General features: G+C 50.1%; 2 protein-coding genes and 1 pseudogene across 2 annotated transcripts; 2 read left to right on the forward strand and 1 right to left on the reverse strand.

Annotated features, from left to right (window-relative positions):
- Positions 1-423: 423 nt before the first annotated feature.
- On the reverse strand, positions 424-1,167 carry LOC120669061. The gene is made up of 3 exons (XM_039948883.1): positions 1,019-1,167; positions 711-927; positions 424-621 (listed from the first exon to the last, which is right to left on the reverse strand). Coding segments are annotated over exons 1-3 (417 nt in total). The 5' UTR covers positions 1,021-1,167.
- Positions 1,168-7,950: 6,783 nt separating this feature from the next.
- On the forward strand, positions 7,951-10,475 carry LOC120669062 (DNA damage-responsive serine/threonine-protein kinase RqkA-like). Its single transcript, XM_039948884.1, has 2 exons — positions 7,951-8,199; positions 9,975-10,475. Exons 1-2 carry the CDS (start codon positions 7,951-7,953, stop codon positions 10,473-10,475), a joined length of 750 nt encoding a protein of 249 aa, XP_039804818.1.
- Positions 10,476-11,497: 1,022 nt separating this feature from the next.
- LOC120669063 lies at positions 11,498-16,819 on the forward strand (annotated as a pseudogene).
- The last annotated feature ends 2,860 nt before the right edge of the window (positions 16,820-19,679 follow it).

The raw sequence follows: 19,679 nt of genomic DNA on the forward strand, positions 1-19,679 counted from the left end.
TTGTAGGTGACGTTGGATGTCGCCTTGCCCTTGCGGGCCAGAGCCCATCCCACGAACGGGTTGCACTCCTGGCCTTCATGTGAGGACGACTGTGAAAAAGGAAGAAGTTGATTAAAAATTTTGCTGAATTGAACGTTAGATTAGAGAAATGAGTCTGTGTAGTGTGTACCCATCTAGCCATGTACTCGTCGTTGTTGAGGCTGCCTTGATGGTGCGCTGGACCAGGCATCAGCAATCGCCGCTGCCGGCCAGCGTCGTGCAAAGCCTGCCACTCGGGGTCGAACCACTTGTCCACTATGCGCTCCTTGCACACGGTGTCATTACGACACCACAACGCAGGAACCAACACGTGATCAAATGCATGACATTTAAGAAGAGAGACATTTAACGATGTTTTTCATCTTACAATAAATTTGAACTTACCTATAAATATTGCTCTCGGGTCAGCTTCAAATCCCTCGCCTCAGTCTTCCCGATCTTCTGCTTTAGGAAATGTGCACAATAGTTGATGACGCACTGGACTTGCGCCTCATAATGCATGTCCTTCACGAGTTTAACGCATCGATTGTGAGCCACAATCGCCGCCCGCTCCTCGTATCCCTCGTCACACCTGTAAAAATCCTGCATATAAAGACGATGGATCATGTCATTATTAACAAAATGTTCAATGAATGTGATGTATTGACCATTTTTTGCCGGGGAAAACTTACCCAGAGCTCGGCCTTTACCCGCTCCGCCTTGTTCTCAAAGGCTCTGCCACTTCGATCCAACTGATCGTTGTTGGCGGCGATGTAATGGTCCCACGTCCAGGCCGGCTCGTACCGTCCTTGATAGTGGACTAGGCCTGGGAAGTGGTCCCTGCACAAAAGACCCAGAATGCCATTGACCTTGTGTTTGTGAGCACCGCCACTTAGGACAGTCCAACTCCTGCAAAAGTGATTAAGAGAAAATATTAGTTTGTACCGTGATTTTCGAGTTAGGAAATGAAAAAGTAGTAATAACATGTCAAATTACTTACATATCCCCGCTCGGTCGAATCAGCGGGCGCAAGGCAACAGGTATCGGCCTATCTGGGAGTCGCGAAGGACCTCGCAACCAGACAGCCGGCGTAGAGGTATCCTCGGCCGTGTCCTCCTCAGACGACTCCCCCTCCTCCTCCTGCGCGTCCACCTGCCACTCCTCCTCCCGCTCCTGCTCCTGGTCCTGGGCAGGCTCCTCCTCCTCCTCCTCCTCCTCCTCCTCCTCCTCCTCCTGAGACGGCAGTACAGGCGAAGGCTCTCGACGCCTCCTGCCTCCACCCTTCCCTCGACCCCTCTTGGGTCCACCCTTCCCTTGACCCTTGCCTCACCCCAACCCGGAACTCCTATCGGAGCCCTCACCAACATCCGAGTGTGGCATCATTCTTCTGTACAGTGAGGCGACCAATCATTGAAGTCCGCCGCCCGGCATCTTTCTTCAATCACCTACAATTAAAAATAGTAAACCAATCAGCACATATATACAAAACGATCTTATAAAGTGAAAGAAAATAAATGCGACATAATTAGAAAGTAACATTAATAAATCAATTAGTACGGATCATACATGTATTAGAAATAATCATCTTCATCGGGATTAGCTGGATCATATGTCCCATCATCACTATTACGCAAGTTGAGAAGTTCAAACCCGTGCTCTAACGGTGGAATTTCATCCTCATTGTCATTGCCTAATTGTAATCGCTCAAGTAATTCTAGGTCCTTCGCATTACGAACCTCCTCACCAGCGTCCTCGTCATCAACCATTTCATCATCGTGTACTTCCATTTCAATCACTCCGGTTAAGTCTATCTCAAGATGTCCTTCAAGCCCATCTTCTTAAAAGAATCCCCCATCATATGTGTTTGGGTCTATGATGTAATCCTCATTATTTGAAATAGGTACTTTACCATGTGGTGATATCTTGTACACAACGTCCCAACCCATAAGGCGATCGTTAATTTTGCACGGATATGAGAGATAATAAACTTGCGTGGCTTGTTGAGCCACAATATACACATCGTCTCCTAGATACACTGATGACTGGTGAATTTCGACTAGGCCGAGATGAGGGGTCCGTTGCACTTCGTTAGGATCAAACCAATTGCATTTGAATATGACAGGCTTAAGAGGTTTGCAACCATGAAATGTGAGTTCATAGATTTCTTCAATTATGCCATAATACTCGACCCCATCGAGGGCTGTCGTACAAACTCCGGAATTTGTTGTTCTTCGATTGGGCCGACTCTGCTCGTGGCTTCTTGTGTGAAAGCGATATCCATTAACGTCATAACCGGAATATGACAAGACCCTATAGGCACAATCGTTGGCAACCTGTCTCAACTCGGGACACATAGACGCGTCATTTTGGGCCTGCATGTAGAAGCATGATGATTTGTCATACTATTCGCACGGATAAGAAACTTCAAATGTCTAACAAGCATGATGGTTTGTTATACCTTGTGCTTGAACCAAGAAATGAAATCGGGGACTCTTTGTCCCGCACCGGATTTAAGAAGGACATCAACTTCCTGCGGGGTTGGATCTCTTCGGCGACGCCAGAATTGTTGAGTAAATTCCCTATATAAACGAGAGGTAAAGGGGGTTGGATGCAGAATAGTTAATACTCGAGGAAATAGTTTGTTGAGAACTTACTGTATGTACGGCTCGACTTCCACTAGGTTCGTCAACATATACATCATGATAGTGTGCAACTCTTCATTGAGCAAGGCCTTAAGAGTTGCACCACTTGCACTTCCAAGTTGCCCTTTGAATAGGCTGAGGTTCATTTCATTTTCGGCTTCATTGTAACGAGTGAGTGGATTGTGCATGCTTGGAAGGGTTTCACTATAGTATTTTGTTGTGTAGTTCGAGACCTCATCCAGAATGTATGCTTCTGCAATGGAAGCTTCTATTTTGCATTTATTTTTGCATTTGGTTCGAATGATTTTTTGTTGTCTCTCAATCGAGTAGCACCAACGTCCCTGAACAGGCCCCCCATCCGTGCCTCATACGGGAGGTGCAAAATCATATGCTGCATCGGATTGAAGAAGACGGGTGGAAAGATTTTCTCCAACTTACAAAGCAACACAGGGGCCAATTTTTCCATTTGTTCAACTACAGCCCGAGACAACTCCTTAGCACATAACTGGCGGAAGAAATTGCTTAACTCCACCAGCACTTGCCAGACATGGTCAGGGAGATAGCCTCGAACCATCACCGGAAGAAGCTGCTCAATCCATATGTGGTAGTCATGACTCTTCAGCCCATTGATTCGCATAGTAGATAAGTTCACCCCTCTCCTTAGATTCGCTGCATACCCATCAGGGAACATTAAAGTCTGGAACCATTCTAGTACTTCTTTCCTTTGGTGCTTCTTCAGGACAAATTCAGCTGCAGGCTTTTTCCATTTCTTACCATCTTTGGGTGGCGGAATATTCAGTTTTGGTCTATCGCATAAACTAGCTTGATCCACTTGGGCCTTAACATTGTCCTTTGTTTTATCAAGAATGTCCATGATTGTACCCCAGAGTGCCTCAGCAATATTTTTTCCGAGTGCATCATATCAATGTTATGAGGAAGAAGAAGATCATCCATGTAGGGGAGCCTCCACAGGCCCGACTTCTGAGTCCAGGCATGTTCTTCGCCATAACCCACAAAACCACCACCTTCTTTAACCCTCAGCGACTGTAACCACTCACGGACCGCGACACTTGACATCATCTGCGGTGGAGGTTCATCAACCACGATACCTTTCGTAAAGTTCTTGATGTCATGTCGGAATGGATGGTCAATAGGGAGGAATTGTCGGTGCTTGTCGAATGAAGAATACTTGCCACCCTTCGCCAACCAGATGAACCTCATAGCTGCCTTGCATACTGGGCAAGGGAACTTCCCGTGCACACACCAGCCGCAGAATATCGCATACGCTGGCAAGTCATGCAGGGAGTACATGTACCACACTTGCATTTTGAAGTTTGTCTTTGTAGCTCGGTCATATGTCCATACACCTTCCTACCAAGTATGAAGCAAATCATCAATAAGAGGCTTCATATACACACTCATATTATCCCTCGGATATTCAGGAATTATCAACGACAAGAGTATGTTCTGCCGTTGAAAGATAACTCCAGGGGGGAGGTTGATGGGGATAACAAACACGGGCCAACAACTGTACGGGGCAGCCGTCATTCCATAAGGATTGAATCCATCTGTTGCCAACACAACACGTACATTTCGAGCTTCCAGAGCTTTCATTGTGTGATGCCTGTCAAAATGTTTCCATGCTTCACCATCGGATGGATGTATCATCTTCTCAGGACGGTAGCGTTTGCCGTTTTTGTGCCATCTCATCTGTTGTGTTGAATCCTCAGTCATGAACAGACGTTGGATTCTCGGTATGAATGGAAGGTACTGTACGATTTTCACGAGGATTTTGATCTGTTTCTTTTGACCATCACCAGAATCTACCTCCAGCCACCGAGATGATTTATATTTTGTACAGTAATTTGCGTCTGCATGTTCTTTCCTAAACAATATGCATCCCTTCGGACAAGCATGTATCTTCTCATATGGCATCTTAAGACTACGAAGAAGTTTTTGTGCCTCGTACAAGCTCTTTGAAAGAATGTGTCCTTCCGGAAGCAGACTACCAAAAACCGTCAACATTTTGTCGAAGCCATCTCGACTAATGCCAAACTTAGACTTTAGCGCCAGTACGCGTGCAATAGCATCGAACTGAGAAACATTGGTATGCTGGTGAAGTGGTTTCTGTGCCGCAGACAACATGTCGTAATACTGCTTTGCCGTAGGCTCTGGCAGTTCCTCTCTAGGTCCTTCTTCGAAGTTTGCTTCATGAAAGTCTGCTAATATGTCTGCGCAACCAGCATCAGCATCATAATCATCGATGCGTTGTCTGACTACCTCTTCTCTCGCACGATGGCTTTCACCATGCAGATCCACCGGGTATAGTTTTCCACAAACCCATTTTTGATAATATGTTTACCCATAGTGAGTTGTGATTGATGTATCCTATTTTGACACTTGGTGCATGGACACGGCATTCTACTCTGTCCTCTATCAAATGCCTTTTCCAAAAAGTTATTGACCTTTAGAGCAAACTCAATATACTCTTGTTCGCTCTGCCAGCCCTTGTACATCCACTCACGGTCATCCATCCTTTAACATACGAGCGAGAAATTTAAAAATCGATTTCATATACACGATATCTAACAAATTCTAATAGGTGAAGATAGGTCCTAATCCCACCCGATGATGCATAGATATGGTTGGTTTCCATGATCCACTCCTAACCGAGACAGAATTTCGGCAGCACCTCCCCGCTGCTCTCCAAATACACATCCTGTCAAGGAGATTGTGTATCCGGAGAACAACAGGGAGGTGATGCCGAAAATCTGGCACGGATCGGAGTTGACCATGAAAACTAACCATATCTACGCACCCTTGGGCTGTCCAAATGACGTGGACAATTCGAAACACATACGGTTCCATATATGCAAAAGAGCTGCATATTTCGAACCGTATCTCTTTCGAATGGGAGATGCCTAGGTTACATGAAGCACAAACATGATAAGTAAATGAAAGTCTGTGATGACTCACCTAACTGTCCTGCAAAGTGACGAGTCACGAACGGTGCCACAACATCTCCTAACAAAAATCAACTACATAGTATCAATAATTGAACATTTCAGTTTCAAATTCTGCAAAAATAAAACAACACAGTGGTCGACAACCAACAAACATGCCTCAGATATGTTCCCATTCATTTGACCATGAACTTGAAGCATAAGAAACCTAAAATAAATTCATGACCGCCATTAAACCATGTGACACATCCAGCCCAATCTTAACATCATCGCATCCGAGTTGTTGCTTGGGCATGGATGTGTCACATGGTTTCATTACAACCATGATAAGCATATCCATAGAACAGAAATAACACACTTCGACTAACACTCATGCTCAAGCTCAAGGTCAATATATATATAGCATATATCATCACAGGCAATACAATTTTCTATCCAAAATACTCTCCAGCAGTGGCGAGACCGGCAAAGTGAGATACAACTACCTACCAACCTAAAATAAAAGAGAAAAGTCCGTTTGACCCCCCTAAAATAGTCACCGAGTTTAAAACACCCCCTCAACTCAAATACCAGAAATGTTGCATCCTTCACATCTTAATACCGGGCAAAACACCCCCCAACACCGGTTTAGGGCGGTTTTGACTCTGGTCGCTGTCCACGTCAGCTTGCCTCGCCACATCATTCTCACCACCGTGCAGTGGGGCCTGTATGCCAGAGCCACATCACCTTCACGCTCTCCACGCCCCGTCGCCGCCTGCGCCGCTCCACCGCCTGCACAGGGACGCCGCGCATGAGTGGTGCCCGCGCCACCGCCACCCACCCCGCTCCACCGTCTTCCGCGCAGGCCCCATGCCTGCTCCGCTCTGCCTGCCGCACCGACGACTGCGGCGGCCGAGGTGGAGGAGAGCGTGGAGCTCCTCTCCCTTCCTAGCTCCCTTCTCACCTCCTCTGTTCAGATCCGGCCACCACCATTCCCGGCCACTGACTCGGGCCACCCTGGACTCCAATTGGGACCTCGGTTAGCATTATCTCCACCTCCTCTTCCATTACCCTTACTCAATTTAGCCTCCGTTTTGGCTGAACGTGACTGTCGGCGCCGCGGCACCATGGCGATACAGAACAACACCGTCTAGCAGGGTCTAGCGGGGTCTGGAGAGCATACTGGTGTGCTTGGAGCCGCTTGCCAGCTCGTTCCACGCGCAGCGTGGCCGGAATGCGGCAACGTCGCCGCGCCAAACTGTGTCCGAGCGGGCCACCGCGGAGCTCCTTGCTCCGGCTGTCCCAAGGCCTAGCTGAGGGGCCTGGCGTGCATGTGGGGTTGGTCTGATGCTCCCCAAGCTGGTTTCTGGCGAGGGGAGAGGACTTCGTTGCCGGGCCATGGTGCTGCAGAACAGGGGCGGCACTACAGAACAGGGGCGGCGCGATGACGCCGGCTACGAGAAGCTGCAGCCAAAATCCCACGAGTCCGAGGGTCGGGGAAGGCGGCCGGGATGGTGGAGCAGTTCTAGGCGGTGGGAATCAGCACCGCCGGCGCTTGCTTCGTGCCCACCTCCGCCGCCAGTCGTGCAGTGCGCGCAGACGACCCAAGGGCGCGCAGCTCCTGCACGCGCTGTAGGAGGCCGGGAGGGGAACGGGAATGGTTGGAGGCGGAGGTGGTGGCGGTGGCGGTGGCCGCCATGGGAGGCAGGGGAGGGACTTGGGGACGGTGTCCGTGCTCGCTGCCTCGACGCGGGTGGATGCAGCGGAGTTGGAGAGGGAGGACAGGCCGGAGGAGACGGCCGCGGAGCTGGAGGCCACGGCGACGGTCGCGTCGGCGACTGCTGTCGCGAGCGCCGCGGTGTCGGCTTGGAGGTCCTCGAGGAGCTGTGCGGGGCCCTGCCAGCCACAGCGGCCGCGAGGCGCGCACGACTGGCCGGTGATAAGGCCCAACGCAGCGCTGTAGTAGCAACAGCGGGTGGGAGCGGTAGGGGAGGCTGGCGGCCGCGATCGAGGTAGGTGAAGGAGATGACGTGGCAAGGCATGCTGACGTGGACGGCGACCAGAGTCAAAACCGCCCTAAACCGGTGTCAGGGGGATGTTTTGCCCGGTATTAAGATGTGAAGGATGCAACATTTCTGGTATTTGAGTTCAGGGGGGTGTTTTAAACTCGGCGACTATTTCAGGGGGGTCAAACGAACTTTTCTCAAAATAAAATTACAAATTACTCCAATAAATCATTAATTTATATCATAGAAAATATCACAAATTTGTAACTAATTTCTAATTTAAATGAACAAAGACAGAGGGGTTGAGAATGCACTCACTGAGGGCGCCGAGGACCAGCTGGGATGGGGCAGGGCAGTGGCATGGCCGGGACGGGGCAAGGCAGTAGGGGCCGCGCCGGGACGGGGCTGTGGCAGGGGGGCCGCGCCAGGGAGAGGCGCACCGGGGCGGGGCGGCACCGGGGGGGGGGGGGGGCGGCGGCGGGCAGGGTCCGCGCCGGGAGTCCACGCCAGGGCGGGGCCGCGCCGGGGCGGGGCCGCGCCGGGGTGGCCACACCTGCGGGCCGCGGCGTCGGGGTGGGCGCGGCGCGGCGAGTGCGGCGCGGGCGAGCGCGGCGTGGGCGGGGCGTAGGCGAGCGCGGCATGGGTGGGGGCTCCCGGGGGCGGCGTGGGCGGAGCTCCGGTGGCGGCATGGGCGGGGGTCCACCGGCATGCGGAGCGGGCGGCACAGGGGCGTGGGTGGGCGGGCGCAGCGTGAGTGCGGCGCGGGTGAGCGCGGCGCGGGCGAGCGCGGTATGGGTGGGGGCTCCCGGGGGCGGCGTGGGCGGGGGTCCGGCGGCGTGCGGACCGGGCAGCGCAGGGGCATGGGCGCGGGTCGGGTAGGTGGGCGCGGGAGTGACTGAGGGTGAGGAGTGGATGATGGAGAGGGAGTTCGAAACGGCTAAGTGAGTGGGTGGTTCGCCGTGTGCCAGATCCAGGACACACGGCGAAGTAATGAGTTCGCCGCGTGCCAGATCCCAGACACACGGCGAACACGGCATTTTTATATTTCATGTAAATGAAACTTGTATTCTTTTAAATTTTTCAATATCATTTTCGAAATTTGTTTTGAAATTGAAAACAAGATCTTAAAGTTTACTAAAGAACTTGATTATAATTTTTTCACTCATGTTAAATCATTATTTCATGTACTAATAGTTCAAATTCAATTTATATCGATTAAAGTTGTATAAATGCATTTAATATGTTAAAATTATCAAACGGATCCAAAAAAATGCAAAAAATTAACATGAAGTCATTTTTGTTCTCTATTGCCTATATAAAAAGTGTAGAAACCAAATTTAAATTTGAACATGTTTGCCCCTACAAACTTAACCGTGTCTTTCTCCATTACCCAGATCTTCTTCGGGAAAGTTTGAGTTTATAAGAAGCGTACGTGACAAACAGGTGCGGAACTCCCTCGTTTTTTACCATAGATTCTATGTATGATAGCATAAGAAATCGACAAATCTCATAATTTTCGGACTTCTTTTGAATTTTTTAAAATTTTACAACTATTCGGTTCTACATTCACGAGAACTTTTTGTGAACACCATTTTCGAAATGACAATGTCAACTACGACATATGGTCTTATTGTGCAATCAGAAACACGAATATCATTTTTTCCAAAAAAATTCTTCTATTATTTTATGTACTTGCATTTCAAAATTTGACTCATCCGAAAAATTCGTTTAACAGATACACAATTTTTATATATAGTGAATATTACGACAAAAATACCAAACTTTAATACAGAGTACCAAGCAATGTCTCTGCTGTGTAGAAAAAATTTCGAGTTTGAAAATTCAAAATTTTCAAACTGTTTGTCGTGTGCCAAGAAAAAGCACACGGCGAAGTGGCCTGTTTGCCGTGTGCCCCATGCGGCACACGGCAAAGTTGAGCGCCGTCAACCTCCGTCGCCTCTTCGTCCACCTCCGCACGTGAGTGGCACGTGCACGAGGTTTGCCGTGTGTTTTGAGGACGGCACATGGCAAAAATAGTAATATGCCGTGTGTTTTGTTTTTGCCGTGTGTTCTTGGGGCTGACACACGGCAAAGAGTCAATTTTCACCGTGTTCGGCGGCTATCTTCCGGGCTGCAGCAGCAGCAGCCAGCAGTCGCGAGCAGCCAGCAGCAGCAGCCAGCAGCCGAACGGCAGCAGCAGCTGCGAGCAGCCCGGAAGCTAGCCGCCGAACACGGTGTTTGCCGTGTGCGTGGAGTTTGTCGTGTGTTTTATTTTGGGCACACAGCAAAGTGGCTGTTTGTCGTGTGTCTGTCTTTTAGCACACGGCAAACTATCAGGCACACGGCATATTAGCCGTTTTCGGTAGTGCCTGTACCGTACCGTCCGCCCGCCGGCATGCCCTCCCGCCGCCGCGCCGACCGCGGCCCAGGCGCCGCGGGCGAGGTCGACCTGGCCGTCGAGGGCGCGCCCCAGGCGCCGCTTGGGCGGCCGCGGGGATGGCGACCTCGGCCCCGGCCCCCACCTGTGCTGGTCAGGGCACCGGATGTCGGGGGAGGTGCCGCTGGACTGGACGACGCTGGTGCGGCTGTTGCTGGGCGCGACGCGCGGGCTGGCGGGCATCCACCGGGAGTACCGCGCGTCCGGCGTGCCCCACGGCAACGTCAAGTCCACCAACGTCCTGCTCGACAAGGACGGCGGCGCGCGCGTCGCCGACTTCGGCCTGGCGCTGCTCCTGAGCCTGGCGCACGCCATCGCCCGGCTCGGCGGCTACATGGCGCCCGAGCAGCAGGATGACAAGCGGCTGTCGCAGGAGGCCGATGTGTACAGCTTCGGCGTGCTAGTCCTGGAGGTCCCCGTCGGAGCATGACCGGCAAGTCCCCGTCGGAGCACCTGCACCCGCTGCCCGACGACACGCCGCAGAGGTGGGAGAGGAAGGGCACAGCGGCGGCGGTGAGCCTGCCGGAGTGGGTGCGGTCGGTGGTGCGGGAGGAGTGGACGGCGGAGGTGTTCGACGTGGAGCTGCTCCGGTACTGGAACATCGAGGAGGAGATGGTGGCGATGCTGCACGTGGCGCTATGCGTGGCGCCGAATCCGGAGCAGCGGCCGTCCATGGGCAACGTGGTGCGGATGATTTGGAAGAGCCGGATCTTGCAAGCAGTTGCCACTCTCTATTTCAGTTCTTGGTATTCACTCCTCTCCTAATTCCGTTCAAGTGATAGTATCGGTGTTCTCTTTCCTTTTCCCTTTGAGAATACAGAATTAGTACTACTATACAGGATGATTAGTGAAATGTCTTCTCTTTGAAATCCTGAAAGCATGGCCCGCTGATTCCTGATAATGACTCAGCCTATATTATTTCTAATTTTTCCTTATTTTTCTAATTTATTTCTGATTTTTTTCTTATTTTTCTAATTTATTTTCAATTTCTTTCTTATTTATTTCCGCTTTTTTACTTTTTAAAAAATATTTTCGCTTTTCCCAAATTTCATTTCTCTTATCTCCTTACTCTTCAAAAACTCACGCAAGGTCTGGTCCTCACACACGCACGCACGGTCCAGACATAGAACCTCGCCTGGAGGACACGCACGCACGGTCCACACATGGAACACGCACGCACGGTCCAGACATAGAACATCGCCTGGAGGACACGCACGCACGGTCCACACATGGAACCTCTCCGTTAGTGTGTGTGAGGTCTCTTTCCGTTTTCCGTTTAAAGTGGCATGTGTGTTAAAAAAATTCGTGCAATGACATAAATAATTCATATAACTTTTTAGTAGTAGGTATAGCATACTCAACTTTTTTTTATGGCATTTCTTATATGTTAAACACGCACGCTTTCTCGGCCTCCCATTCGTCCACGTCGGCCAAAAAATTTTGCACCGTCCGATGCACATCCCACGGCTCTCCTCCCTTCCGCCGCCGGCCGAACCCCGCCTCCTCCTCCTTCCCACCGCCGTCCCGTCCTCCCCTGCTCTCCAACCCGCCGCCGACCCACCTCTCCTCCTCCCTGCCATCCCCGTCTCCGGCTGCTCCTCCTCCTCCTCCCCCCTCCCCACCGCCCATGCTGCAACCAAGCTCGGCGCCGGATGGTAAATCAATAGCTTTAGCCCGAGCTCGCCTCCACTCCGCCGGCGGCGCACCCTCCCCGGCCAGATCCGGCCGGCCGCCGCTCCTCCACCCCTCTCCGCGGCCGGATCCGGCGGCGGCGACCCACAGATCGGCCGGTGGAGGCGCGGATCGAGCGGCGGCGGGCGGAGGCGTGAGCGCGGGCGCGGCTGGAGCTGGGCGGGCGTGCGAGCACGCGGGAGGCGAGCAGCGCGGACCACGGCGCGAGGCCGAGGCCCAGGACACGACGCGGCTGGAGGTAGGGTAGCGCGGCTGCGCGCGACGCGGGCGGCGGCGGCGGCTCGGGCATGCACGAGCAGGCGCGAGCGGCGCACGAGCAGGAGGCTGGTAGGTGCGGGCGCGGCCAGTGAGGCTGCGCATCTGCGGCTGCGTGCAGGACCAGCGGCCGGTGGCGGCGCGGAGCAGCTCGCCCGCTCGGCAATCGCGGCCTCGCCTCCACCTCCCTGCTCCTGCTTGCCTCCCTCGCCGCCCTGCCTGTGGCAGACCTCGAAGGCACACGGCCGTGCACGGTCGGCGGCGCTCCTCACGCGGCGGCGGCGGAGCTCCGCACGTGCGCGCAGCGGCGCTCCCCGCGCGGCGGCTCCGGAGCTCCATACGCGGCTTGCAGCCCGCGTCGCCACCGCGCCTGCGCCAGCCGCCGCACGCCAATCGCGCCACCTCAACCCGCAGTTCCCCGGCCGGCGTCGCGTAGCCTCGCCTCCGTCCGAGGCTCGCGGCTCGCGTCACCTCCGCGCTCCCGCCTGCCACCGCTCGCGTCGCCTCCGTCCGCGGCTCGCGGCCTGCATCCCCACGGCAGTCGCGCCGGCCGCCTGCCGCCGACGCTGCTGTCCCTGACGCCACCAACATTGCGACGCCAAGCAGGGCAAGGCGGTCGGGCGCGCCTCATTCAGCCCCTCCCCTCCTTGACCTCCCTCCCCTCTGCTCCTGCGTTCCCAAGGGCAGCAAGCCTCGCCGGCCGGCCGGCCGCGGCTGCCGTCCGTCCCTCCCCCAACCCCAAGCTCCCAGAGATTGATCAGTTGCAGCTCCATGGTCATGAGGCCATGCATCGGTCTGTGCTAGAGCTAGACCGTGGAAGGAGCAGCGGGCAGCCGCAGCAATGCCTGGCCATGGGAATTCCAAGGTGAGCTCTCTCCTTCCCTGCTTATGCCCATCTTGATACCTCTCACCTCTGCCTCCTTCATTAAGTAGTGAATGGTAGGCCAGCTTTGCCGTGATCCTACATTTGTGTCGTTCTATGGTGCCTCCTGCAGTCATCACGATTCAAGTGCATACAACTATACACTATGGAAACAGCTTGCAAAGTGTTCGACAGAATGCTCATGAGGAGAATAGGGACAGCAACATGATGATAGTGGTTGTCTGATCTCCCTGTTGTGCTCTAATAACCACATCAAGAGCATGCCTACTTCTCTACCAGGTCAGATTCCCTCACCCTAATATATGTTTACAAAATTGGCATTGCGCACATATCCAGTTTCTTATTTGCATCTAGCATTCTCTTTGCTTGGTGTTTGTTATGTGGCTTTTGGAGGAAGACATTTTATTTTTCATCAATTAGATGTTTCGTTTAATGTGCCTGCAACTCATGCTCGCTACTTCCACTGCTGCAATAGGATCTCCTGAACCTTGGCAACATATTATTGGAAGTGAAGTCCAAAAAGACACACAGTGGCTACAAAAGATGGAGGAGAGCACCTGGCTCCTCCATGACCTGAAAATGGGCGAATAAAGTTGTAGGTGGATAAATGGTTAGAAAATTTGAACTAGAGATAAAATATGATCCAAATGGTAAGGCAAACTTCAAAAGGCAAATTTAGTCTCTTTCCTAGTTTAGTGGATAAATTTGCCTGAATCTTTGGCCTCATTTTATTTTCCTACACCATGCAGGAATTTCAGAGAATGCAGCTTCACTTATCCAAGTAGGTACTAAGGAAAAACTACATTTGCGTGCTAAATCATTTTCTTGCCCATCATAGGTTGCAAGTGCAATGAAATTTTCGAAACAGAAAAAAGAAGTGTGCAACAATATATTTACAAAATAATTATGCCTTATGTTTGCTGTTACCTTTTGTCATTGATTCTTTCACATATGATGCTTTTAAGTGTGACCCGCTTATTTAAGCACAATTTAATATGAACGACCCTTCCACCAGCTTGACAGATGGGTCAAAGATACCTGTAGTTTTTTTACCCGTGGCCTTTTTATATTTGAACTTTGACTAATTTGTTCCCACACCACATCATGTATTTTTCCGGATGAATATACGGAAATCTAATTCTGAGCTGCCACAATCACATTTGCCGATTATAGGTTAAATGGCAGAGATTTCTTCCAGAATAAGTGGAATGTGGCATGTATGGCCTGAGGTGAAACACTTCATATTGAAAGTTTTTTTAAGCAATTCGGCTCCTTCTTTGGATATAAATGCACACATCCTGTCTCGGTTGTAGCACGCCAATGCAGAGCTCTGGTGAGGCCCTACCTCACCAGCATCGGGGCACCGGCAGCAGGCTGACAACAGAGGTGGTGCACAGGTAGACGAAATTATAGATGTGAGATAGTTAAGAACTATATCTTTTCTTGGTTATATTTTTTTTTACAATTACTTCTATGCTTTGAATTGAATTTAATGTATGCATTTGCCATGTAAGTATAGCCACTGACATTCATAGGTCCTTATTAGTATTAAACTTGAGTGTCTATATACTTAACTAAATGCACACGGATAGTCAAGACTTGCATAGATTACTCAAAAGAAATATTATTAATGCCTTCTACCGAATATGCAGAAACAACATTTATATTGGCTCAACCCTGCTAACTAGAGTATATCTGCAGCACCTTTAGTTCGGTAAGTTTCGCTTACTCCATGCATGATCTATGCTAGGACCATTAACTGCTACTACTTATTTCCTTTTCCTTTGAAAAAATATTGCTGTGTTCATTTATATCAATTCACATCAACATAGCTTGTGATATTGATGTAAGATGGTCTAGGCTTAGTGTTCTTTATCTCTATAAAATATTTATAGGGAGAGATTATATAACTATATGTTTGCATACTACTGAGAGCTCCATCGAGAGCTCCTATATCATATTAAATTATTAAGAGTTCCTATATCCTCATTGTTCCAAAAAAAAACTAACTGCATCTAGAGTTAATGATTACAAGAATTCATTCATGGTGGACATATTCATATGTGAAAGATCTTTCACACAATTGGTTTAATAGACCCATGTAAAACTCCCCGCAGAAGGGATATACTTTTCAACGAAACACTAATATTTGTTACCATTCAAAGCTCTAATATTTTTAACTAAATTTCATAGTTTACAAAACTCTAAATAACCAAATTGATACAAAGTAAATATAAGCGCGTGCGAAGGCGCGCGTAATGTACTCGTGTATGTCAAAGACTCCCGCGAGGCTCCTGCCGCGTCCTCCCCGACGCCGCACGTGGCCGTGGTCGCGTTCCCGTTCAGCTCCCACGCGGGCACGCGGCGCTGCTACTCACCTTCGCGCGCGCGCTGGCCGCCGCCGCGGCGCCCACGGGGGCCACGCTCTCGTTCCTCTCCACCGCGGGCTCCATCGCGCAGCTTCGCGGAGCGGTCGGCGCCGAGCTCCCGGGGAACCTGCGCTTCGCGGAGGTCCCGGACTGCGCCGGGCCGCCCGCGGCGAAGGGCGCCGTGCCGGTGCCTGTGCCGCGGCAGATGGAGCTGTTCATGGCCGCCGCCGAGGCCGGCGGGGCGAAGGCCGGGCTGGAGGCGGCCCGCGCCGCGGCGGGCGGCGCCAAGATGAGCTGCGTGGTCGGGGACGCGTTCGTGTGGCCCGCGGCGGATGCGGCCGCCGCGGCGGGGGCGCCGTGGGTGCCGGTGTGGACGGCCTCGTCGTGCGCGCTCCTGGCGCACCTCCGCACCGATGCGCTCCGGGCTGACGTCGGCGACCAGGGTGCGTTCGCCGAATCCTCTCTTCCCTTCTCTTGTTTGCATCTGGTAGGTTCAACAAGACCTCACCTTGAGCAACGGCTTTGCGTTTGCATTTGCGCCGTCGCAGCCGGGAGCAGGGCGGACGAGCTGCTGGTCTCGCACCCGGGCCTCGGCAGCTACCGCGTCGGCGACCTCCCCGCCGGCGTCGTCTCCGGTGACTTCAACTACGTCGTCAGCCGCCTCGTCCACCGCATTGGGCAGCTCCTCCCGCCCGCCGCCCTCGCCGCCGTGGCGCTCAACACCTTCCCGGGCCTCGACTCGCCCGACGTCACCGAGGTCCTCACGGAGACGCTCCCGAACTGCCTCTCGCTCGGCCCCTACCACCTCCTCCCCAAGGACATCACCGACGCCGCGGCGCCAGTAGCCAGCGACCCACACGGCTGCCTCGCCTGGCTGGACGCCCACCCGGCGCGCTCCGTGGTGTACGGCGCCTTCGGCACGGTGGCATCGCCGCGCCCCGGCCCGACGAGCTCCGGGAGCTGGCGGCCGGGCTGGAGTCCTCCGGCGCGCCGCTCGTGTGGTCCCTGCGCGAGGACTCGTGGCCGCTCCTGCCCGCGGGGTTCCTGGCCCGCGCCGCCGCCGCTGGCACCGGGCTCGTGGTCCCCTGGGCGCCGCAGGTGGCCGTGCTGCGCCACGCGTCCGTGGGCGCGTTCGTGATGCACGCTGGGTGGTTGTCGGTGCTGGAGGGCGTGTCCAGCGGCGTGCCCATGGCGTGCTGCGCCCCTTCTTTGGGGACCATCGGATGAACGCGCGGTCTGTGGCGAGCGTGTGGGAGGTAGGCGTGTCGTTCGAGGGCGCCACGATGACGCGCGCCGGGGTGGCCGCCGCCGTGGGGGAGCTGCTGCGCGGGAAGGAAGGGGCGAGGATGAGGGCTAGTGCGCAGGAGCTGCAGGCCGCGGTGGCAGCGGCGTTCGCTCCCGGCGGCGCGTGCAGGAGGAACTTCGACGAGTTCGTGGAGATAGTCTGTCGCGTGTGAAGTCCTGTTGTCGGTCTATCGAACTGTGACTGGTTTTACGTATTCTGGGGTGCCAGTAGAGTGTTGACCTGAATGCTTCATTTCTCGTAATATGATTTATGATTGTGCCTCGTTGTCATCCCAGCCATGACGAGCTAAGCTATACCAAATGGGTTTCATACTTGTTTAGTTCCCAAAAATGTTTGAGCAATACCCGTCAGGCCGTCACATCGAATCTTCAAACAATGCATGAAGTATTAAATGCAGTTGAAAAAATAACTAATTACACAGTTTAACTGTAAATGATGAAATGAATCTTTTAAACCTAATTAGTCCATGATTGGACATTAATTATCAAATAACAACGAAAGTGCTACATTACCCAAATCTAAAAAATTTCACGAACTAAACATGGCACTCAAAGTCTCACTAACAGGAGAGTAACTGGAATTGGCAAAATGTTGGTAAAAGCCATGATGAAATACATATGTGTCATTCAATTGGATCGGGAAATCTTCATGTCAATTAAAGCACAACATCTTCTTTTGGTTGCTGCTAAAGGATAGACTCAGCACAAGAGATATTTTGATAAGAAGCAAATTCAATACTTACAAATTCTTTTAAATTTTTTTACTGTTACTAATTGGAGACTTTTTTAAGTCTCCAGTAGAATCCTAGGTGGACACTCTAAAATAATACAAAATCTAAGAAATTCTCACAAAAACCAAAAACATCCGACCATCAACTCAATAGCTCTAATCATAATAGTCATTGGATTTGTTATCATTCCTAATAAACACCCACCTATGTCATTACGAAAATAGACCAAAGTAACCTCGTAAACATATATCTAAATTACCCACATCTGTCATTATAAAAATCTAAATTAACCCCTTAATCGTCATATAAATTATCCACCTATGCTATTATAAAAATAATAGCAATAACCACCTAAATTTGCATATAAATTATCCAATTATATCATCATTCAAAGTTAATCTAAATTATATAATTATAACAAAATATTAAAGTGCACCAATATAAAATTCTAAATTACTACTTTTATAATTATTAATATATTATTTATGTTTTTATTTATAGAAAATACTATCCACGATATGGGTTCGCATGTATTCATGTATAATGGAACAGACAAGAACCAATTTTTAAACAAATAGTTCAATTAAATATATATCAAACACACATGAAGATATGGTGCAAAATGAAATCTATTACAATAAGATAATGATTTTAGAGTATGTGTTAAAATATCTAATAGATGAAAGTCAGCGTGAGATGGATAATTATAAATATTACCTATAAGCTAATAGTTCTAATTAAGATCGTTGCTTCAGGCGGTAAAAAGACAACCAGTGCAATACATAAATATTAAGGAAAGATGATACCCGATGCCTGTGCGGTTACTATAGGATTTTGAAAATTTTCAACGCAACTAAGAAAGATAATAAAAAACATAGTATACAAGATATGCATTTTTCAATTAAGACCGTATTATTTCTATAGATTCTAATCAAAGATATGTAAATCAAACTTTTGTGATGAGATAAATATCAACAATGTCATACGCAGAGATTTTACTTCATTTCATGTAAGCTAAATTTATAGCGATGCCACCCTGCTTAACACTGCCCACTCCTTTCAAAACCCAATGCTTCATTTGCATCTCCACCCGAGCTCCGCCATGCAACACTCGTGTCTCACCACCGACACCTCATCCTTGCCATCTCCAACGACGTCCTCCATCGATCCTACCCTCCTCTTCCTCAATGGCCTGAGCAGCCCGCCTCCTCTCAACTGTTAAATACACATTAATTTTTTATACTGGCATGTGAGGGTCATTTTATGGAGTCTTTTCGTGATAGACCAACCAGAATGTAAAAGAAATTATGCATACAAGATATTTTGAGCTATCAACATAAATCAGAGAAAATGAACAAATACTTGGACAACAGGTTCTCGACATACATTGGGCTGTTAACCAGACACACAACATCATCATCAGATTGTAGAAGCGAGGTTTCAAATTAATGTTATGAGCACAGGTGGAAAGTTCAGAATTACCATATGCTTCTCATTCACTTTTGATGACTGCAAGTCTGCAACTCCATGTTGAGGCACCAACAAAAATACAGGTGTTATCGTGTTCATTAGGATGTGAACAATGACCTTCAAATAGTTCGCATGTTCTTCAAATATTATTTTTCGGATTATAGTTTGTACTGAATTGATCAAGTGGCGGTGAAAATCTTCCCTTGCAAGAGCTTCTTGATGAATGGAATGTAGATCAGCAGCAACTCAGTTCCAAGGGCGCAGGTTAGATGTATATATATCCTTAATGCCTGAAAGACAATTATCTTTTGTGCTGCTTTCTAGGTAGGAATGATTTCAGAATAAGGCTTCAGAGAAAATGAGAAAATATTGAAAATAAAATAAAAAACAAATGTGTATAGGACTTTCTTATTCCTATATTAGATTCATTATATAACTAAAAAAGCCCACGGCTTTGCTGCACGAGGTCCGTATCCCATGCTGTAGGATTGTAATTAAAGCGAACTTTAATTGATGCATGTAGTAGTTTTTTAAGCAATATAGTTAAGATAAATCTGTCGACATTATTTTCGCATAGGTGTCATGGTCTGCAGCCCGTTGTTGCACTTGATTTACGTGAATACCTTGCTTCTGCTTCTACTTGACCGGTGCTTCTACTATTAGATTAGCTATTCCTATCTGTGGTGAATATCTGCTATCCCATCTCTTCTGATAGTTCTAGTTACATACCCTCGAATACCGTGCTTTCTTACCTAGCTATTATGCATAAACCAGTGCTGCTAAAACACCTAGTCCTTACTTCTATCTCTACTTCTCAGTCGATGAACTAGCCCTAGCTCATGCTTTTTACTATTAAATACGCCTAGTCCTAAACTAAACGATTTTGAAGCATTTCTTTGTACAGCACCAAATCATTCCACCTCGACTAT

Source organism: Panicum virgatum, chromosome 4N (genome assembly GCF_016808335.1).
Source record: "Panicum virgatum strain AP13 chromosome 4N, P.virgatum_v5, whole genome shotgun sequence".
Classification (NCBI taxonomy): domain Eukaryota; kingdom Viridiplantae; phylum Streptophyta; class Magnoliopsida; order Poales; family Poaceae; genus Panicum; species Panicum virgatum.